The sequence below is a fragment of the Epinephelus moara genome, chromosome 13 (genome assembly GCF_006386435.1).
Source record: "Epinephelus moara isolate mb chromosome 13, YSFRI_EMoa_1.0, whole genome shotgun sequence".
Taxonomy (NCBI): Eukaryota; Metazoa; Chordata; class Actinopteri; order Perciformes; family Serranidae; genus Epinephelus; species Epinephelus moara.
In genome coordinates this window covers 4615559-4638592 of record NC_065518.1, presented here as the reverse complement: position 1 = coordinate 4638592, position 23034 = coordinate 4615559, and the positions used below count along the sequence as shown (strand labels likewise).

The following is a 23034-nucleotide window of genomic DNA, read 5'->3' as shown; positions in this document are numbered from 1 at the left end:
AGCAGTGGCATTCCCGTGGTTTTGAGGATCTGGTTGAGCGAGGACATTTTTACAGATAAGAAGTTGTATTATGTCAAAGTCCTACAAGATAGCTGATAACATAATTATAAACTATCTCAAATGTCCACTGGAAAGCCACTAGGCTTCACAACTTTATGAAGTAACTAACTCCCTCCTGTGTGATACGTCTCTTAGTGTGAAACTGATTTGGCAAAGGGACCTCGAGGGAGAAACTGATGGTGACAGATTGTCTAACATTGTGTCAGGATGTGGTGAATATGTGGAAGAAGCCAGGGGAAAGCTCACACAATATAAGGTACTGCATAGATATGATCGTGCACTGTTACGGCTCTACAGAATGAAGCTGTTCAGTAACAACAGCTGTTGAAAATGTAAAACTGAGTTGTACTTGAGTTATTAAAAAAAGGGCAGAAAATGGAAACAGTCAAGAAAAGTACAAGTGCCTCAAACTTGTACTTCAGTTCAGTGCTTGAGTAAACGTACTTCGGTACTTTACACTGTTGACTAAAGCTTTAGTGTGTCCCAGTTTATTAACTTTAGACTTTAGACTGGGATTCGGTGCCAAAGGAACCTACCAGTAAATCATCAAATTGTGTGTGTGTGTGTGTGTGTGTGTGTGTGTGTGTGTGTGTGAGTGATGAGTTGGTTTGTATCATGAGAGCTCCTGGATCTGAGCTGTCACTTGGTTTGATCCACTAGTGCTCAGAGCTCTCCGCCCTTGCGTAACCCGTGCGTAAAACCAGGAAATCCATGCGCGTAAAACCCCCCAAAAAGAACCTGACCGGCGGGTTCGAGATAAATAAATGACCTCCTCTCCACCCACTGAGTCCCACACACACCCCACACACACCCCTCCAGCCCGCTGGTCACTCACCCATGTTGTATCCGTACGGGGACTCGGTGGCTCCGTCCTGCAGGCTCGCCAGGATCTCGCCCTTCCCCACATCGCTGTCCCCCACCAGCAGGAACTTGAGCAGAAAGTCATACGCCCTGGCCGGGCTGCTTCTGTGGCTCATCCTCGCGGCAGATGACAGCTGCCGTGTCCCATCATGAGATGAGACTCGGCAGCACACAGCCGAACACCCCCTCTTCCTCCTCCTCCTCCTCCTTTAACACCCCGGTCCAAACCGGGAGGACGGGAGACAGAGACGTGTAAAGTCCGCCGAAATAAATCCGCGACGGTTAAAGTCTCCCCCGCGATCCACGAGAGACTCTGCGCGTGTTTACACGCAACAAACAGTTGGGTCACCTGGTTCAGCCTGTGTCCAGAAGAGCTACAAGTGTCCAGCGTGAACCACCAACACTGACAACAATCACAGGACGCGGTTACTGCGTCCTCTGTGCCATCCGCGCGCTCTGGACGCGCCGCGCTTTTACGCACGAAGGTAAAAATCCTCTGGTTCAGTTCGGCTCCAGGACTCCGGACTGAGGAGGAAGAGCTGATGGGTCTGTGGCCTCACTCCCTCCGCCTCCTGTTCCAGCGGAGGTGGTGTCGAGGATGGGGATGGCGGAGGAGAGGAGGAGAGGCGGTGGGGAGAGTTCAGCCCTGCCTGCCTCTGTGTGATTGGTCCACCCAGTGAGTTGCTAGGGCAACCTCATGCCTGACGTTGAAGACGTCCGTCAACACACGCGAGCAGGAGTTTGATTGGCTCCCAGGAGTGACGTCAGGCTGGACGGGATGAGATGACCGCACCACTTCCTTTCTGTGTCTACAAAATAAAAGCATGACAGATCATCCCTGGTGCCATCATCACATGGTCAAAATAATCCCACATGCATTATCTAAAGACATTAATAACGATCTGAAATTAGACTTTAAATGGAAGAAAATTTGTTAATTAAAGGTCCAGTGTTTGGAATTTAGAGACATCTAACTTAACTACGGTTATGAAAACAAAAACAGGTGATTACAAACTCATAGAAACATAGTTGTGAGTAATAAAGTGGACCCTTCAAATATTTTTAGAGGCCACTGTTATCTCAGAATTAATAATTTGTTTTTGTTCATTACTGTCACATTTGATTTAGACAAACGTTGACATTTCAGAGCGGAGTTATGGATCATCTCCAGATTTCTGTATAAACAAATGCCACCTTCAAACATGCAGCACTGAAGTGTTGCTTTTCCTCTGCTGCCACCTGGTGTCCAAACTGAGGCACATCAAGTATCTGAACCCCGAATTATAGAACAAACATTCACATCTGTCCAGACTCATGTGAAGTCAGGACAGTTGACAATGCTTCACATGCTGCTGCAAAGACGTAACATATTCTAAACATGGATGCTTCACACACAGAAGATCTTTACAATCGGCACAGTTTCAAGATTAGAGTCACCAATTCAGTATCTGACCAAATGTCTCCCCTTCTGTTCCTGAGATATGACTTAAAACATGATGATGTCACAGTCAAGCTGACCTTTGACCTTTTGACCTTCATTATTTTATCCCGTTTTTATCCTTTAGAAGATATTTGTGCGGAATTTTGTTATAATTGGGTGTGTGAATTCTTGAGTTATGGCCAAAAACATGCTTTGTGAGGTCACAGTGACCTTTGACCACCAAACCTGATCTGTTCATCACTGAGTCCAAGTGGACGTTTGTGCCAAATTTGAAGAAATTCCCTGAAGGTGTTCTTGAGATGTTGTGCTCATGAGAATGGGACAGACGTACAAATAGACAGGCCAGCATTAATATAAACAGACGGATGTACATACCTCGGAAAAGATGGACGGACAACCTGAGAACATAACGGCTCTGGCGACAGTTATCGCAGCATGGCGCCATCTTAATGTCAAGTTTTTTTGTTCATGAAATTAGAGCTCGTAAAACAACATAGATCCTAAATATTTAATTCTCTCACGCTGCCCATTAACAGTCTCACGTCTTCGAATGTTTTCATCGTTATGTTGTTAAACTGGTTTGAAAATCTTGAACAGTGATTTTTAAAAACCTGCAAACGACTGTCGGCTCAGTGAAATCTCTGCAGAGGTCCAGATTCAGTTTGTAGTCATAATTTATTCATATATTTTCAGTCTTTAAAACAATTATCAGCTGTAATCATGATCTCATTTATACATGTACAGTCTCTCAGACGTCAGAATGCACACACACAAACAGTTGGAGGTCTTCGGGTCTGAAGTCTCCACGTCTTTCATCGACAGGAGAGAAAGTTCAGTCTCCAGAGTTCTGACAGTTTTTGTTTCTCAGTTCAGGTGAAATGTAGAAAAACTCATCCAGCGAACTCTTTTCTCAGAAAGGTTTCACCTCGACACCTTCAAATGTATATCAACTTTTCAATGACTGTGAAGCTGCATTGAAGAATTCCAGGTTTTCCAGGATGAGTGAACACCTGGTTTATTCTGTTACAGAGAATTAGGACCACTGTTAGAAAAAATAAATGTGATATTTTGAGAATTAAGGTAAAATATTTAGGGGGAAAATGCAACTTTTTGAAAAGAAAAAAAATCTGCAAAATGTCTTCTTGTTCTCAGGCTACACGGAGTGGAATACATGAATCCTGAAGCTGCTTTTATGTGAAACCTCAGATGACACCCTGCTCCCATCTCGTATTAAATTAAATCAGGACTTTGGCTTTTCTATTGAAGAATATTACACATCTTTCTTCAAATATTTTAACTTTATTCTCAGAATAAAATCTAGAATATTTTGTTTACAACCTTTACAGTGGACCCTCAAACTCTGAGACACTGAAGACAACAAGACTTACGTTGAAGCTTTTTTCTTGATTTAATCAAAAGAAATCTGGTTGTTGTTTGGTTTAAGTCTTTTTTGGGGGGCAATGCATTTCACATTAAAAACAAATACTTCAGTGAGTCTTGGATTGTCTTTTTCCTTCTCTTTTACTCGCACTGAGATTTGAACCAGAACTAGCCTCCTGGTTTCTGTGACCCTCCCCCTGTGTGTACGGATCAGTTGTAGCTGTATCCGGGCAGAGGGAGCTTCTGACCCTCCTTGGCCTCGAAGAAGGTGTAGGACAGGGTGATGGTGTCCACTCGGGCCATCCGGGGGTCCTCGTCAAACTCCGGGTCGATGTAGAAGAAGACGGGCATGTCCACCTCCTCGTGAGGGTTCAGTCGCTGCTCCTCGAAGCAGAAACACTGCAGAGGGACGACCACAGAAATATTAGTTGTGATGTATTCAGACAATCTGGATCTTCTTTTAAATGTTTTTATTGTGAAACATCACTTTCAAAGATAATAAAACCGTTCTGTCAGGCTGCTTTTTTACATAAACACACAGAATGTTAAAGACGTAGAAGGAACACACTTAAAGGTCCTGTGTGTCAGATTTAGGGGGATTTAGTGACACTGAGCAGTGAGGATTGCTGATTGCAACCAGCTATAACTTCTCCCAGTTACAATTCCTTCAATGTTCATTGTTACAGAGGTTTTTACCGGGAGCTGAATTATCCACAGAGGTTTCTTTCTCTCCAAAAAATAAACAAAAAATAGCGGTTTAAACCGGTAAAAACAATTAATAAAGCAGTTACATGTTGCAAAAATCAGTATTTTTCTGACGCTCACGTGCAGAGGGACTACTAACTACGGTAGCTGACGCAAAAACGCAAATGTCCCGATCTAGAGTCAGTGTTTCGTTTGTCTGTTCTGGGCTACTGTAGAAACATGGCAACCTCCGCAGACAAGGACCCGCTCCCTCTGTAGATATAAACGACTCATTGTAAGGTAACGAAAAGACTAAAAATAAGGGAAAATAATAATGATAATTAAATAACAATGATAATATTAGTATGACGTTACACTACCTGGATCTTGTTGAAGTACTGTCCGGCCTCAAAGGGCACCACGTTGTAGGTGGAGATGCCGATGATGGGTTTATTTGTGGGGTTCTTTGCTCTGTAGAAAGCGAGCGCCGTCTCACCTGGAACCACCTGCACAACAAACACATTAAAATTTCTGATTAATCTCAGAAAGGTCATCGTCATGCAGCCGGACTTTCACTCGAAATCTGAATTTATTTCAGTCTTCAATCAATAATGGAAAGAAAAAGGCAAGAAACATATCACATGAAACAAGATCAACATTCAGCATAAAAATAAACTAACTGTCGTCAGATTTGCTTTAAATAAGAAATAAAAGACTTCTGAGGAAACATTTGTTAAGTGACAGGTTGGAGAGATTTAAGATGTGTCGCCTTCACATTCTCGCACACAGAGTTTTCACGAGACTTGCTGTACGATAATCTGATTTCTATTGATAAGGAGTGTTGTCTTACGTAGATCTCTGTCTGCTGCGGTCTGAAGTTCCACTGCATGCTGGCGTGTGTGTCTGCGTTGAAGGTGATCTTGAGGACCCGCTCCTTCACCGGCTTCATCGTCTCCACCTGATCTGCGTCATGCCCGGCCACCGCCATGCCGCCGAGCCCCGAGGCCTGACAGACAAAACAGAAAGGTCACACAGGCAGGTGCTGAGCTTGAGCACATCAGGGACAGGAAGTGTCTCCTCACCTGGCAGTAGAGCCTGTAGAGCGGCACTGCAGCGTACGACAGGCCGATCATCCCCACCCCTGCAGCGGCGATGTACGTCAGCACTGTCTTGTTCCTGGTTTTCCAATCCTCCTCCTGGCTCCTGGACTTCCTTCCTCGGCTCTTAGTGCCTCGGCTCTGTGTGTGGAGGCGCAGGGGGAGCCTCCGTCGCAGGAAGTGCTCAGCCTGAGAGTGCAGTGTCCGAGAGGCGTCGCAGCGCACACATCGTGTTAACAGGACCTGAGAGGCCTGAGAGCAGCGGAGAGACGGGCGCAGAAGAAGGGGGAGCAGCATGGCTGGTACCTGCAGTTAGTCCACACCTGAGGTTGGGTCGGTGGGGTGAACTCACCTGATGGAGGACAAACAGCGGCAGTCAGCTCTGACAAACGTACACAAAATAAACACGATATACCTACGAAGTCCAGTAGATGTGAATTAGAAAAGGGAACATTATTTTCATAATGATCAAGATATTTTATTTTATATATATATATATATATATATATATATATATATATATATATATATATATATTATCATTTAGTCTATTAAATATTAGAAACGCTCACATTTGAAATAAATAAATCCAACCAATACTCCTCCAGAAGGTGAGAACACAAACCAAAGTCCAGTCAAAAAAAGCTGGATTTTGATGCCACCTTACTTGCTGACCAAACTCCATTCAAAAAAGGTTTAATTTCAATGCCAAGTTGCCAACTAACATGACATATGCCTGTTTCAATAGGACTAAATACTAACCCCAACCTAATAAAAGTCACTCTATGATATGAGTCACTCTCTAACATTTTAATCATTTAGGTTGGTCCCATGTTTGCCGAATACACCAGCGAACACCGACCATCCTCATAATGTATCCCGTTGTATTGTAGTTTACATATCTGTTTGTGAAATCCCATAAAAGTCTTAAATTGTCATGTTTTTGAACGAGGTTCGTGAGTTAGTTTAACCGCAGTAAAGCAAGGTTATACAACTGTTATAAGCCAAAGTGAAATTAAAGGTTCTACTTCGCTTTAATTATACTGAATGAACAGGTTGTTTGTCTGAAATATTTATTTTATGTTCGCTTTTGTAACAGAAGGAGGAACCAGTAAATGTCTCTGACCTGCAGTGTCCAGGTGTCACCGGCGTATTAGCTTAGCTTAGCCACCATGCTAACAAAACTACTAGTTTGGTTGAAAACACGTTTAATTTATATATAAATATAATACAAACAAATATTTAAAATAATGTTTCGCACGCTGTTACCTTTGAGGAGGAACTCCGCTGTCATTCACCGCTGAACAGAAACATGTTACCAAACATCTTAGACGGAAACACACACCGGAAACACAGAGTGCAACACAGAATTAGCTCTTCTATTAGATGCGGGCACAAAGGTTCCGCCCACACACAGGTCATATGGTGTTTATTAATAATACGGTGATTATAATGTGTTGACAAACTTGATTAAGAGTTGTCAATTTCAGTTCAGTTCAGTTCATAATTTAACATAATTATTTTCAGTTATATTTCAGTGATATAATATAATTATTTACACTAATATTTCTGCAGCTTATTTTCGGTATATTTTCAGCTCTATTTTAGTAATTTAATATACTAATTTCAGTTATATGCAAGCAGTTTATCTGGTATATTTTAATTGATATTGTAATAATATAATACCATTATTTTATGTAATAGTTCTGCAGTATAATCTGCATATTTTCAGTAATATCATATAATAATTTACTATAATTAATTTCAGTAAAAAGTAATACTGGTTTGTCCAGTATATTTTCTGTAAGATTTTAATTAATTAATACAATTATTTTATGTAATGTTTCAGCAATCTAACTTGCGTATTTTCAGCATTATGTTATCAATTTAACATAATCATGTTACATAAAACTTTAGCAGTTAAACTGGTATATTTTAGGTAATTTTTTTTTTAATAATTTGAAATATTTATTTTCAATAATATATTAATAATTTGTTGTTATCATTTTAGCAGTATTTTAATAATTTCATTGTTTAAAGTAATGCTTTAGGTTCAGGTTCAGGTTAATTTATTTATACCCGTAGCTAGATTAGTTTTGCAGAAAGATGATGACATCCACTCAACAGACAAATGACAAAACAATGTAACATGAAACACAGTGAAAACAGACTGAGAAATAAAAATAAATAAATGAATGAATTAATTAATTAATTAATTTAAAAATAAAATAAAATAAAATAAAATAAATTAAATTAAAATAAATAATGAAATAAATCATGAGAAAAATAAAATAAAATATAATAAAATAAAATAAGATAAAGGTGCTCAAGTTTCCACCAATCATTAATAATTAAATATATAATTTAGTAATATTTTAATACTTTGATATATTTGTTTTCATAGTTTTAATTGTACTTAAGTAAAGGATGTGTAACAGGTTTATACAGAAGTTATGTTACAAATGATATGAATGTGATAATACTGCATAGGTTATTAATGTAATAATGATTGCCCAATACGGGATTTATACAGATGCTATCAATGTGAATATTAAAGTGTATAACATGTTTGTAGAGAGGTTATAAATGTGATAATAATGGATGTGTAACAGATTTATACAGATGTTATAAATGTGATAATAAAGGAATAAAACAGGTTTATACAGTGTTTATAAATGTGATAATAAAGGATGTAAAACAGGTTTATACAGTGTTTATAAATGTGATAATAAAGGATGTAAAACAGGTTCATACAGTGTTTATAAATGTGATAATAAAGGATGTAAAACAGGTTTATACAGTGTTTATAAATGTGATAGTAAACGATCTACGGTGGCCGCGGCAGGTCAAAATCGCTCTCCGTGCTCGTTCCTCGGGGCTGCTGTAGTAATGGAGGGGGTCACAGTCGGCCAGGTATTTGATGCGGAATGCATCCTCAGCAAACGGCCGAGAAAGGTAAGAGCAGCGGCGGCTGAGGGCTCAGCGGGAACCGTAGTCTCCTCCGGACATGTTGTGACATCTTGTTTCCTCTTTCACAGGGGAAGTTTGAGTATCTGGTGAAGTGGAGAGGGTGGTCGTCTAAGTAAGTAAGCTAGCTGCTAGCCACACAGATGCTAACGACACATACACTGAAAAATGGCACCAAACAATGCCGGGCTCTGCCGCGGTGTTTACTCTGCTGCCGGGGGAGTTTATCCACACAATAAAAATACAGACAGCAGGTTTATCTTTAACACACTGACCGATAAACACGGAGCCGATACACTGAGCTGCAGCAGCCATTTCTGCTCTCATTATTCCGCTTGTCTGTGCCGTGTCCACACCGAGCAGCTGATGCTAACACCACTATGTGTATATACTGTATATGGACCAGATGCACCAGTGCAGGCTGCAGGCTCCTCTGGCTCACCTGCATCAGGATCAGACACGGAAAATACAGTAATTGTTTCATGCTCATATACATTAACCCTCCAGTTATTATGGTCACAAACCAGTATGACACCAGTAAAATCATCATCTGTGCAGCTGGGTGCTGCTCAGTGTCACTGGACTCCTGCTGCACACTTTACATGTTCTACTGTGTCATATTAGGACTATAGTTTATATTTTATATTATAATCTGATCAGGTTTACTGGTTGAAGGTTTTCACAAACAAGGAGTTGGTGTTTTTGTGCTTAACAGTGAATTAAAATAATAATAATAAATAATTAACAGAAAATAAAAAGCAAGTACTGAGACAGTCAAGTATTGATGATAAAAATATGAAAGATATATCTGATTTTAAAGTGAAGCAAACATGCACAGTATAAATTATAATGTGTGCAGTGTACAGAGATGATAATCCCAAAGATGTGCTTCAATTTAACACACTGTGTGACAGATGTGGAGACTTTGTGTTAAAGTCATTTGTAACAACAGTTATTTTTATCACTGATTACTCTAATGCAGTGGTTCTCAACTGGTCTGTCCTCAGGACCCACATTTTTCCTCAGTCATTAAGTCGTGACCCAAATTTTTGACTCTCCACGCAAATCTATTTCACAGACACTTCCTTGAAATTTTATGACTTTTTTCATGAAATACAATAGTCTTTTGGCACATATTCATGTCTATTCATCATCTTTACATTGACTATTGTATGTAATATACAGAAAATATTTCTAGAAAAAAAGTTGTAAAATTACATGAACAAAGTTAAAATTTTTAGAAAAAAGTCATACAATTTTAGAAAGAAATCATAAATTTTTGAGATAAAAGTAAGATTGTAAGGAGAAATCATAAAATTTTGTTAAAAAGTCAAAATATTGAGAAAAAAATCATAAAATTTTGAGACAGAAATTGTAGAACTTTAAGAAAAGGTCATAAAATTTTGAGGAAAAAAGTTACAATATTTCACAAAAGATTTGTGAAGCCGTGACCCAGTCAAAATGACCCTGCGACCCACTTTTGGGTCCCGACCCACCAGTTGAGAACCACTGCTCTAATGATTATTATTATTTTGCTTAATCATAAATGAAATGTCGAAAAAATATAATAAATGCTTTAATGTGTACATTAACCCTCCAGTTATTGTGGTCACAAACCAGTATGACACCAGTTCAGGTTCAGTGTCACTGGAGGTTTTATTTGGACTTCAGATTATAGGTTATAATTAGGGCTGAAAATAATTATTTCATTTTCTCTNAATATAATAAATGCTTTAATGTGTACATTAACCCTCCAGTTATTGTGGTCACAAACCAGTACGTGTACATTAACCCTCCAGTTATTGTGGTCACAAACCAGTACGACACCAGTTCAGGTTCAGTGTCACTGGAGGTTTTATTTGGACTTCAGATTATAGGTTATAATTAGGGCTGAAAATAATTATTTCATTTTCTCTTAGTTTGCCGATTATTTTCTTGATTAATCACGTCTTGTTTTGTCTGAACAACAATCCAGAAATATTCAGTTTGCAGCAATAGAAATCAGATATAAGCAGAATATTTGTACATTAGAGGCTGGAAAATGAGAATGTTTCGAGATTTCTGCTTAAAAAATGGCTGAAATCATTAATAATTAACTATAAATAGTTAAACCTCCTTCATCCTGCAGGGTCTGTCATAGTTTACATGTTACTGAATCAAGCAGAGTTTAAACTCACTGAACTTCACTTTAAAATTAAAATGGATGAAATGACTGTATGCATCGCTCAGTGTCACATTTAGTTTCAGTTTCCTCTCACAAACACAAACTGTTGTTTCCAGTTGTTTCTGTCGACTATATAAAGTGATGATATCTCAGTACTTTGGTCTCAGCTTGTTGTGCCGCCCCTCAAATGTCCATAAAAATCACCTGCTGCAGGTTTTAAGTTGTGACACAGAACTCAAACTGAAAAACTAAAAGTATAAAATACGGAGGAGAGGTTTTATTAATCCTGCTGTTCGTCTTTAAAGTTTTTCTGTTGTGTTAAAACAGTTTTCTGATGTTTTCAGGCACAACAGTTGGGAGCCAGAAGAAAATATATTGGACCCGAGGCTGCTGGCAGCTTTCCATAAGAGGTGTGTGTGTATGTGTGTGTGTGTGTGTGTGTGTGTGTGTGTCAGTAGATCATTTTTATGGGACATTTTGAGATAGTAGCAGGTGTTGTTGAAAGTAAAGAAACAAATACTGATGAAGATTGAAGTGATTTAAAGACAAAAGACACAACGTTGAGCTGCAGCTTATTTTTATTATTGTTTAATCTGTCAGGTTTAAGGTGATGTCCTCACGTTAAATTTTTTCCGACTGACCGACCAAAACATTCACATATATTCATATAAAACAGAGAAAAGTAACAAATCTCCACAGCACTGTTTTTAGTTTTACATAAAATTCTTAGGATAATGTCCGCTCACTGGAAATGTTCCAGCGCTTTCAACCACATCTCATGGCCTTCAGTAAATTAACCTTTAAACCTCAAAATAAACTGAAGCAACAGGACCAATTAGGGGCCGTGTGCAAAAAACATGGCGTGTGTACGGCCCCTTAGCAGTAAGATGTGTTAAATCAGTGGTTCCTAAGTGGTCCATCCACGGGGTCCAGATTTCTAAGTCAATAGTTTAAGGTCCACACAGTCTGCTGTCTGTTTGTCACTCACTCAGTAACAGGAAACAACGCTTCAAATTAAAAGCTCCGTGCCAGATATTCATTGTACTTCAATGTAAAGTGTGTTTTTTACAAGCTGACATATTCGAGAGTCGCTTGGCGTCCGTTCAGAATGGACCCACGACCCACTTTTGGACCACGACCCACCAGTTGGGACCAGTTGGGCACCGTTAACAGTCTGTCCATCTGTTTATATGAATCTGCATGTTTGATGTGAAATATTGTGTAAATGTTTCTCAGAGAACAAGAGCGGGAGCTTCTGTTCCAGAAGAAAGGAAAGAGGCCGAGAGGACGACCGCGGAAGATTCTGGTAACTCTTCTTTCCTCCAGTGTTTCATGTACAGAAGAATCTTTACTTCAGTTCGAGTCATTTTATTCTTCGTCTTTTCAGCAGCCTGCACCAGCAGCCACAAAAGACAGCCGCTCCTCATCCTCCTCTTCCTCTGGCCTTACATCGTCCGCCTCCTCCTCTTCCTCAGAGGATGAAGAGCACACAAAGAAGGCGAAGCCCGGCCCTCGTGTCCACCCCGTCCCCCAGAAGAGGCCTCAGATCGTGCTTGCCAAACCCGACCCTCCCCGAAAGAAGAAGCGCGGGAGGAAGCCGCTCCACCCTGACCTGAGGGCATTAAGACAAGCAAAGAGCAGACCGCCTCCTCCTCCTTCACCTCCTCCTCCTCCTCCTCCACCACGCCACCACCAGGTGCTCAGACCACCCAGGGAGGAGCCTCGACCCGGGGTGAAGAAACCTCTGCAGCCAGCCAGCTTCACTTACACCGGGCTGAGCAGGACCTCCAGAGACGAGGCCGCCTCCGCCTCCCAGACCTCCGCCAGCTCCTTCTCCCAGACAGCCGCCTCCAAACCGGGATCCCTCAGCTGCATCTGGACCAGTCGCTCCATGTCTCCGTCCTCCTCCTACAGCAAAACCAGTCCGTCCCCACAAAGTAAGAACTCTCTGTCCGAGCTGAAGCGCTCCATCTCAGAAACGAGCAGCAGCAGAGGAGACGGGTACAAGGTGTCCGTGCTGAAACAAGGTGGAGGTTCAGGGTCGTTGGGTTTGCACGGCAGCTTCGGGGGAGGCCAGACGGCGGTGCAGCGCTCCCCACTGAACCAGAGGAGGCACGACGGCACCGGGTTGGTCCAACACAAGCAGCAGAACCTCTCCAAAGCGTCATCCTCACCTACGCCTCGAGACAGAGCCAACCAGGCGCTCAACCTCCGAGCTCTCAACCTGCAGAGCGTCAGCAAGCCGCCGACCGGCAGCAGCCTTCAGGGGAACAACGCTGGAGCTGCGTTGTCGAGGTCGAGCTTAAGGAGCGGCAGCGGCATGGTTGTTAAAGGAGGAGGAGTGGGTGGGATCAAAGAGACTCGAACATNCGTCGAGGTCGAGCTTAAGGAGCGGCAGCGGCATGGTTGTTAAAGGAGGAGTGGGTGGGATCAAAGAGACTCGAACATCAGCCGGTGGGCAGCGGTCTGGACTGGCAGCAGGCGGCGGTGCAGAGCAGGCGAGGTTAAGGGAGGACAGGGGGAAGGAGATGTTAGGAGACACTAAGAAGATGACAGGAAGCAGCTCTGCGCGGGGGAACGGCAGCGGGAGGCACGAGGAGAGGAAACACGGGCTCGGCTCTCAGACCCGGAGCCTGAACGAGCTCAGCACCGGCGACTCAGATGAGACCAGCAGCAGCGAATCAGAGCACGACGCCTCGCTGTACCCAAACAACAGCAGGCCCAGCCTCGGCAATGACGCCACGGAGTCCGACACAGAGACAGACTGGCGGCCGGCCCGGAGCCTCCTGGAGCACGTATTCGTCACAGACGTCACGGCCAACTTCATCACGGTGACGGTGAAGGAGTCGCCGACCAGCGTGGGATTCTTCAACTCACGGAATCACTGAAGGACGACTGCAGAGCTGAGCTGAACTGTCCTACAACACTTCCTACAACAGCTCTCAGGGTTCCTACGATCCAGGCGTTCTCGGCTCTTTATACGTTTAGAAATGCACAAAAAAGTCTGGGAGCTTCTTGTGCTGCCGGACAGACGATACAGTTTGTGTGGTTTCAGTAATCCAGTGATGTTACATAAGTAGTAGAAGACAAACACACGGTGGAGAGATCATACTGCATATGAAATCCCTTTTGGTTGTTGAAACAGTGTAGGAACCCTGAAGTTTAGCCCCTGTTTGCACCTGATAGTAACACGCAGTCTGTGTCCTGAGAGGGAGGAGTGACAGTCCAAGGATTATTATTCAGTCCTGGAAGTTATTCCTCCACCCATCGTCCTGCAGTCACAGTTTGCAGGGCTGATACTTGTCTTCAAACACCAGCGCCTCAGTTCAATTGTACTGTTTTCTCCAGACATGCAGATCAGCTCTCTGAGATCTCTGCTGCTTCCACCTTCATATAATGGAGGTAAATGGACTTTAGTTTGTGGTGGTGCACTTAATAATTAATACCTCAAGATCATTTCCTGGAAACAAAGTCCCAGCTGCTCAGATTAACCCACAGACTTGCATCAGAAGCATCTGGCGCAGAGACCTAAATATAAAACTGAGTTTGGTGTGTGGTGGAGCATTTAAAACGAGAGCACAGACCTCCACCAAGGCCAAACACCCAACCTTGCAGTGTTAATGAAAGTGAAAAATGATTTGTGGAGCCGCTCCAAATTTTAAGGGGTTCCCTGTTCTACACCCTTCCACATAGTTTCATAAAAATCGGTGCAGTAGTTTTTACATAACTCTGCTGACAAACAAAAAAAACTAAGTGGAGATAATGAGATTCTTCTTGCTCAGAGAAACCACAGACGTGACTGAGGAGAGTTGGGAGGCATTAAATCGTAACTTTCTTGAATGGAGTTTGGTTTGCTGTGAAGCATCCAGAACTAAAAACAGACACAAAAGGAATAAAGTCCCAGTTGCTCCGAGAAACCACAGACCTCACTGTGGAGAGTCGAGTGGCATTATATGGTTTTCTGAATGGAAGCTGGTTTGCGGTTTAGAATTAAAAACTGAAAACAAAAAGATATAAAATCCTCGTTGCTCCGACAAAAACCACAGACCTCACTCTGCACAGTCGGGGGTTAAATCATAACTTTTATGAATGGAGTTTGGTTTGGACAGTAGATCAACAACTTAGTCGTCAGTCAAAGGCCACTTACTCGGTCTTCTACCTAATCTCATGGTCTTCATCGGCAGATAAAGTTTGCTCCATTGTCATCACGTGAATGCATTTTTGGTCATGTGATCACAGGTCATGTGACAGCTCCATCCAGCGATGAAGACCATGACGGTGCAAATGAAGGAAAACAAAAAGCGAGTAAGAGGACTTTGAGTGAAGATGATTCTTTTTTACTTTTCCAATGACCGACGTTGGGTTTTCAGATCAGGTGACGGATCTCCTCTCAGCTCACAGACTGCGTTTTATTAAACGGTGTAGAAACAAGGTTTAAGAACTACAGATGGATGTATGACATCATCACCTCTCCAGTGCCTCAGGTTCCTCCCAGTCTATCGAGCCCACTGCCACCACTCAGCTGCTTGTGACGATTAGTTTGAGTAGGACATGTTGTGCTTTTCGGACCTGTATTCAAACTAAATATGTGGCTTCATCCAGGGCAGCATGTTTAAATTAAATATTCAAAAACACACAAAAAAAACCAATAAGTGAAGTCCGTCTGTGATTGGTTCATCTTCATCCACACACACACACACACACACACACACACACCCGTCAGGTTTCTGTCCTCGTCTTTCAGTTCTCTTCGGACCAAAGCTGTTATTGAATGTGAATGATCTTGTTTATTGATTTGTATTATTGACAGTATTCCTTGCACTACGCACAGTATCAATGTAAGCTGACATCCCATTATCACTTATATTTACCAATTTTATACCATTTTAATACATTGGCCGTCACAATGTCTTTTGGAGTTGAAATATGTGTTAATTTATATTTGTAAATATGTTTTGTTTTTTCATGTGATGACTGATATCTATCTGGTGCTCATATTGGCTGACTAGCTTCAGATTCTTGTAGCCTGTGTGCCTCTCTGCCATTTTCAAGGTATTTGAAATAAACCATAAGTACCTAAAGAACTAAACTGTTTCAGGCTGTGACTGCGCTTCACATCTTCACCAGCAGGTGTCTCTGTTGGACTGTTTGTAGTGACTCCACCTGTGTGTCCAGGTAGAAGAAGAAGAATCCGCCCTGATCAGCTCCACTTTTGGTCTGTTTGTAAAATCCAGGAGATAATCTGGGGTTTTGTAATTTATACTTTTGGTGAATCACCTATCACAAACACTATTTACTCATTTTGTTGTTGAGACAAACCACAAACGGAACAATAAACTGAGCAAACAGATTAATAATCTACTGTATGTGTAGGTGGATTATATATTCCCAGCAAAAGAATGGACTAATAATCTGCGTGCACAAATGATTTAATAAACCCAGCAAACTAATGGACTGAATAATTTGTGTGAACAAACAACTAAATGCAACAATTGAATGAACTCAGCGTGAGAACGGATTAATAATCTGCTTTAAAAACAATTTTATAAATCCAGTGAAAGAAAGGATTATTGATCTGTGTGTGGAATTTAATGAAGTCAAAGAAAGAACATATTAATAATCTGTGTAAATGGTTAAAAAGAAAACCCAATGGATTAATAAACTGTTTGAATTAAAGATGAAGATTTACTAAACCCAGCGAAGAACAGATTAATAATCTGTGCATATGAAAAACTTGAAAACCAACCAACCAAACAATTAATAATCTGTGTATGAACACTGTGGATACAAACGATTAAATGAACCCACCATAAAACTGGATTAAACGATTTAGAAAACAGGAAAATAAATAAAGTGAACTGAGAGATCGATGAACCGACTGATCGATCAGGTTAATGAGTGAATGAATGTAATAATAAAGAAAATGAATGGATTAATAATCCACACGACTCATGAACTGTGCAAACAAACAGCTCACTAAACTGAGAAGGAATGAAGTAGTGAACTGAGTGAATGGATTAATAACCCCGGTGAACACAGATCAGATGTGAATTAATTAGTCACGTAAAATCATTAATTAAATGTGCAAACGAATTCATAAACTGAGCTTTTAAATGAGGAAACAGACGGATAAATGAACACATTAATAAACAGTGAATGGATTAATAAATCCATCTGTGTGACAAAAAGTGAAAGAAATACATTTTATTTGTCAGGTAACGTTCACAAGTCGAATAATTCAGTGAGAAGATAAAATTAACAAACAGTTAATAAACTGTGTAAATGATTGATGAATAAATAATTTAAATAATTAATGCATTAATAAAATGAGCAAACAAACAGACTAGTCTCCTGTGAACACACAGATTAACAAACAGATTTATAAATGTACTGATGAACCAAATTACCAGGATTATAATCTGAAATGAAACAGACGAACAAATCCTGTGAACACACAGATTAATAAACAGATTGAATCAATAATAACTGTCTGCATTATGAGAGAATGTATCAGATTTAACATTAATTTAATCCCAGTGCAGAATGACACGTTATTATTGTTATCATCTTAATATCACCTGTTATTACATTAATAACTGCAGCTGTCAAATTAAAAACAATATTTGTGTCTGAAATGTGAAGAAAAACTGTGAAAACACTTGTGTAAATGTTCGTATAGTTACAGCAACAAAAACACAACTCATCACACACACACTTACACACACGATGTCTGCAGGTCCGTGTGTGTGTGTGTGTGAGTGTGTGAGTGACAGAGGCTGCAGCAGCGTCAGTGATTTATGTCCACAGTCGTGCAGAGAGTTGGTGGAATTTTCCCAAAATAAAGTTTGAGTAAACAGGCTGCGACAGACAGAGGGGCCCTCACACACACTGGTATGTATAAACAGTGTGTGAACAGTGTGGGGCAGTGTGATCACACACACACACACACACACACACTGACGCAGCCTCGGCTTCATGTAGTTTGTGCAGTCAGAACCAACACACACACCTTCACATGTTGTCACACTGACACAAGTCATTTATTTTAATGGAGTCTGAATGACAGACAGCGACTCGCTGCTGCCCCCTGGTGGCTGCTGGATACACTGCTTCATGCTCACAGGTGGACGAGTCCTGTCACATCTTCTCCTGAAGTAAAAGTACAAATACCAACATCTAAAAATACTTCATTACAAGAACAAGTCATTCATTTAAATTCTGTTTACTGCAGAAATATGATCGGTGTTATTAAAGTGACAGAAGTCAATAATACGGATCATTATGTAGGGAAACAGGTCTGTGGAGGGGGAGTGTTGAACTGATGACCCGGGGCCCCAGCGGGAGGAGGGCAGGCTCAAAAAGCCTGAAATAAAAAGTTTGGTTTTATTTCTACTTTTTTGTTTCTCCTCAACTTTGTGTAAAAAAAATAGTGTAAGCTCTCTGGGGCAGCTCTCACCCTTTAAAGGTGCACAATGGTTTAGTCCGCCCCTGCACAGGGATTTGTTCCAAACCAACCCCCCAGGAACAGTGCAGGGCTTTGAAGCCAATTTAACACAAAGCCAAAAGTGGCGTTACAACAACAGTGTGTCACGTGATGTCATGGAGCCCACAGAGACTTTCTCCCGTAGACTGATGTTGTGAAAGAAACGTCTGTGAGTCAGTGGATACGTTTTTTTGAGCGTCACAACCTCGATGAAATGACTCGTTTCATGATCTAGATTTAATCCATTTGGTTTGATAACATTTCAAAAGTCTAGAAGAGTCACGAGATTAAATCATCTTATACCCATCGAAGCTCGCTGAGTGCTAAACTGGAAGTTAGTGGCTCAGCAGGCAGAAGATCTGGGTAATTTCATTCCACAGAAACTGAGCTTTTTGGCTTCACTGAACAACTTTCATAGGAACTCATTTATAAACATTGCGTACGCACAAAACGAGGCCTGAAAGAGGAGTTCGCCAGTTCCCACGCAAAAGCTGTGATGTATAAAAACATGATGGGAGAAACTTTGACCCATGTGCACCAACATTTTATAGACAGGAAGTTGATGATGCAGACGGTGAGGTGGAAGCCTGACTGTTGAAACTGTCGAATAGTTTTTGGTGCACACCATGTTTGGCTTATTTTCCATATATATATATTTTGAGTGTTGATCCTACGCATTGTCTTCTTCTGCTGTCAGAGCACCAACGTACGCTGTCATGTCTTTTGCTAACAGAGAGAAATCATTGTTTCAAAAGATAACAGAAAGACGGACGCCTGACTTTGTAAAAATACATTTTAAAAGGTGTGTGAGAGACACATGGATCAAGGGAGGAACGGAGGCAAATATCAGCCTCTGTTCTCCTCGTCACTTGCACCAGATTATGTAGGAAATTATTAATAGAACTAAAACGTTACCCTGGTTTCCTCCGACACATACGTAAAAGTACCAACATCATAATGTAGAAATACTTCATTACAATAAAAGACCTGCATATGAAATCCTACTTAAGTAAAAGTACAGGGATATCACCAGAGGAATGTACTGAAAGTATGAGGAAATGTTTCATATTTGATGAATATCTATCTCTAATAATATCTGATAATTTGTTAATTTCTTATCCTCCTGAGACCCGAACTTTTGTTTTGTATGCTTTTTAATTTCTCCTTGCTATATGGGATCAGTAGGACCTGATAAGTATAAAAAACTAAACATTGTCAATCATAATTAAGTCCCACTGTCCTCAAACCAGATGATAAAACGAGTATTTCCTAATTACCAACAACTTATCTTCTTATTGTTGCTAAAGTTGGTCAAATATGTTGCCATATCAAACTACAAACATTATTTTACTTAACTTAGACCTGCTGTCGTTGTTCGTGGACACTTTTGGTGCCATCTAGTGGAAGTAAGAGCCAAGTCAGTCTGCAGCCGATCCCGACACAAAAGTGGACAAAACCTGATCACATTTTATAGCTGAAACTTGTTTATTTATGATTGATAAAGTTGAAAGGGATAGTGCACCCAAAAATGAAAATTCAGCCATTATCTACTCACCCATATGCCGAGGGAGGCTCAGGTGAAGTTTTAGAGTCCTCACATCACTTGCAGAGATCCAAGGGGAGAGGAGGTAGCAACACAACTCCACCTAATGGAGGCTGACGGCGCCCCAGATTCAAACGTCCAAAAACACATAATTGGCTACAACAGGCTACAATGAGGCTAAAAACAGAGTTCAAATGACGTTTTTCCAAACAACTTTTTATGTCGGGGCTTCAGGACACTTGGATCACTACGGACGAACAGTATGGAGATATTTTGTGGTTTCAATTATGTGTTTTTGGACGTTTGAATCTGGGGCGCCGTCAGCCTCCATTAGGTGGAGTTGTGTTGCTCAGGAGATTATTGGAAACTTGAGTCTTCATACATGTTAAATTGTGCGCTCCATGTTGGCCAGGGGTCGGCAACCTCTGCAGACTCCCTGTGGCTTTGACAGAAAAACATGTAAATGAATAATGGTTATTTTTTAACATTTTAATTTTCATTTATCATTGATGTAAGTCTTCAGAAGTTCTCACATTCTCAAACGGTAAAAATGTGGCACCTATACACCGAATAAGAAAAACCTTTTCACATATTATCAACTAAAATGTGCGTCACACATCTGCCAAACAAACTATCCTGCTCCAGAGAGGCTGTGTTGTGGTCAAACATTCATGAATGCTCATTTTGACCTGTTAATAATGTTGATAGGCTGATTTAAATGTAATCGGCTGTGTTACCTTCATATAAAGCTCAAATATATTTTGTGGCTCCAGACAGGTTTTTTTTAAACTATTCTGGTCAAAAATGTCTCATTAGATGTTTCCCCCTTTTATCCACACCAGATTACCCAGGAAATGATTAGGAAATAACACACACACACACACACACAGTGGGATGACCTAACAGCAGACTGTGTGTGTCTGACTTGAGTCTCCATGTTGGTACAAACACAACCAGACTGTCATCAATCTGCTGCTGAAGCAACACACACACACACACACACACACAGTGACAAGTCCCAGTGTGTGTGTCAGTTTGTATTCCTTAGTTTTTATTTCTTACTCTTTTTATCAGTGGTGACAAAAAAGTCTTCAGATTCAGATCTTTTACTTCAGTGAAAGTTGTAATACTACGGAGTAAAAATACTCTGATACAAGTAAAAGTCCTGCATCAGAGAAAAGTACAAAAGTATTCACATAAAATTTACTTTAAGTACCCAAAGTAAAAGTACCCACTGAGCAAGCAACGTCTGTGGACGTGATATCAACTAGACTTGGACGTCCACAGACGTTGCTTGCTCAGTGGGTAGTCATGATGCAGGGTAATGATTATGGGGACGGAGGACGCTGAAAACTACACAGATAGCAGGACTGATGTATGTGTGTGTGTGTGTGTGTGTGTGTGTGTGTGTGTGTGCTGGCGGCAGTCAGACCTGTCAGTGGGCGGCTGCAGAAGCCGTCTGTCTCCTCACACCAGAGTGAAGACCTTGAATCGTCTCAGTGTAACATCCGACTTCTCCCACTCATCCTACCTGTCAGAACACACTGACTGCCCCCCCCCCCCCCCCCCCCCCCCCCCCCAACACCAACACCCCAAACTGGCTATGTCCACCCCCGCGGGGTCTTTCCTATTTGTTTNCTGTCAGAACACACTGACTCCCCCCCCCCCCCCCCCCCCCACACACACACACACACACACACACACACACACACACTCTGTGTTCACCACTGTGTGTCTGGGAGGACATTTATCTGTATGTCTGTGTACATGTGACTTGAGACTGGAGGAGCTGGGCATCGAACCGCCAATCTTCTACTACCACTATCACCTGAGCAACATCCACCTGAGAGGTGTGACATATCAAGACGGGGATCAAACAGCATCATAACGACACAGGTGTGTGTTGGGATGGTGAAAGTAGAAGGACACAGATGCAGCGTGTCGTTGGCATGCTGACTGCAGGAACGTCCACCAGAGCTGTTGCCTGCGAACCGAATGTTCATTTCGCGACCATGAGACGTCCCCAGTGTCGTTTCCGTGAATTTGGCAGTACATCCAACCAACCTCACAACTGCAGACATGTAACCACACCAGCTCAGGGCCGCCACATCCAGTGTATTCACCTGCGTGTCATGTGAGACCAGCCGCCCCAACAGGTGATGCAACAATTTGTTTGTACGGCTGAAGAGTTTCAGTCAGGAGAGACAGAGGAACAAACTCAAGATAATATTTGATACAGAAAATGTGTTAACAGATTAACAGATGATTTGTGCTGATTAAGATTTAACAGACATCTGCGGCACTTGGACACCAGAGGGAGATATGTTGTGATCGAGGGACATCTGCGCGGCAGCAAGATAAATCCCCCCATGGAGTCCACACACTGGTGGTGGTGGCTGATGACTCTGAGGCTGCTGAGGAGGATGAGGCTGATGAATCCGTAAAGACGAGGTGGTGATGGGGAGGTGGAGGGTGTGTACGACTGCAGCAAGAAAGAACTACAGCAGGGGAAGAACCATATTTAAAATGAGGGGCAGTAAGATGACAGGCTGACGGAGAGGGTGTGTCGCTGTGCTACTGGTTGATTGTGAATCAGCTGATGACTCACTGACAGCCCCGAACACTGACACCTAGAGACAGTGAGTGAGCATATGTGCAAGGACCGAATGGCTGAGAAACAAAACAAAAAACGGCCTGAGAATAAAAAGTATTGTCTTCCTGACTGAACTTTCGTTAGTTCAGTCCCCTCGTCTCAGGGGAGCTAACCTTCATACTCCTCATCCTCACCATGGCCTTGACCTGACAGCTGTTTGTCTTCGTAACTGACATGTGCAGTTGTGAGGGTGGTTGGATGTACTGCCCAATTCACAGAAACGACATCAGAGATGTCTTACGATCGGGAAATGAACATTCAGTTCACAGGCAACAGCTCTGGTGGACATTCCTGCAGTCACCATGCCAACGACATGCTGCATCTGTGTCACTAGCCCCTTTTACACTGCCAGATTTTCTGTGAATGTTGGGCCGTTTTGCCGTCAAGCTGCGAGCGTTTAGACACACAGAGCCGGATTGGCGAGTTGATCCAAGGTGTCCAATTTTCCGCCTCGTAGGGTAGACATATTGGTGGAACCTTTTTGGTTTAAACAGACCGAGGCGGCTTTCCACAACGGGAGGGGCTGTTGAAGACTTGTGGGAGGAGCTGTTGATGACGCCGCACGTGCGAGCCACTGGCGGTGGATAAACAGGAAACAGCTGATAGCAGGAATTAGCGAGCAGCTAGTAGCAAGAGGGAAACACAAACCTGACAGACACTGTAAAGATGAGCAACTGGGGAGACAAGGAATTGTGCGCCCT

At 41.8% G+C, this 23034-nt stretch overlaps 3 protein-coding genes across 4 annotated transcripts in view; 1 reads left to right on the top strand and 2 right to left on the bottom strand.

Annotated features, from left to right (window-relative positions):
- rab40b (RAB40B, member RAS oncogene family) overlaps window positions 1–1517 on the bottom strand; it is a 28820-nt gene extending 27303 nt beyond the window's left edge. Inside the window, exon 1 of the mRNA XM_050059490.1 lies at window positions 896–1517. Within this exon, the coding sequence (XP_049915447.1) occupies window positions 896–1037 (142 nt within the window). The 5' untranslated portion in view covers window positions 1038–1517. The remainder of the gene's footprint in view (window positions 1–895) is intronic.
- Window positions 1518–3776: 2259 nt separating this feature from the next.
- On the bottom strand, window positions 3777–6901 carry LOC126399482 (cytochrome c oxidase assembly protein COX11, mitochondrial). The gene is made up of 5 exons (XM_050059493.1): window positions 6793–6901; window positions 5509–5875; window positions 5277–5432; window positions 4807–4932; window positions 3777–4141 (listed from the first exon to the last, which is right to left on the bottom strand). The coding sequence occupies exons 2-5, from the start codon at window positions 5818–5820 to the stop codon at window positions 3953–3955; spliced, it is 783 nt and encodes a 260-aa protein (XP_049915450.1). The 5' UTR covers window positions 5821–5875; window positions 6793–6901; the 3' UTR covers window positions 3777–3952.
- A 1469-nt stretch (window positions 6902–8370) lies between these two features.
- On the top strand, window positions 8371–16074 carry LOC126399438 (chromobox protein homolog 2-like). 2 transcript variants are annotated; one of them, XM_050059401.1, is made up of 6 exons: window positions 8371–8478; window positions 8562–8605; window positions 10999–11064; window positions 11891–11960; window positions 12045–12949; window positions 13032–16074. In XM_050059401.1, exons 1-6 carry the CDS (start codon window positions 8413–8415, stop codon window positions 13540–13542), a joined length of 1662 nt encoding a protein of 553 aa, XP_049915358.1. In that variant the 5' UTR covers window positions 8371–8412; the 3' UTR covers window positions 13543–16074. The 2 variants fall into 2 exon arrangements, with proteins under 2 accessions (XP_049915358.1, XP_049915357.1); XM_050059400.1 differs by having other exon boundaries at window positions 12042–12949.
- Window positions 16075–23034: the final 6960 nt, after the last annotated feature.

Coding starts and splice junctions, on each gene's coding strand:
- LOC126399482 (XM_050059493.1), bottom strand. CDS start 5,820: ATGCTGCTCCCCCTTCTTCTGCGCCCGTCTCTCCGCTGCTCTCAGGCC. Junction 5,433..5,508: donor TCTACAGGCTCTACTGCCAG/GTGAGGAGACAC, acceptor TTTGTCTGTCAG/GCCTCGGGGCTCGGCGGCAT. Junction 4,933..5,276: donor CGCAGCAGACAGAGATCTAC/GTAAGACAACAC, acceptor TTTGTTGTGCAG/GTGGTTCCAGGTGAGACGGC.
- LOC126399438 (XM_050059400.1), top strand. CDS start 8,413: ATGGAGGGGGTCACAGTCGGCCAGGTATTTGATGCGGAATGCATCCTC. Junction 8,479..8,561: donor TCAGCAAACGGCCGAGAAAG/GTAAGAGCAGCG, acceptor CCTCTTTCACAG/GGGAAGTTTGAGTATCTGGT. Junction 11,065..11,890: donor CTGGCAGCTTTCCATAAGAG/GTGTGTGTGTAT, acceptor AATGTTTCTCAG/AGAACAAGAGCGGGAGCTTC.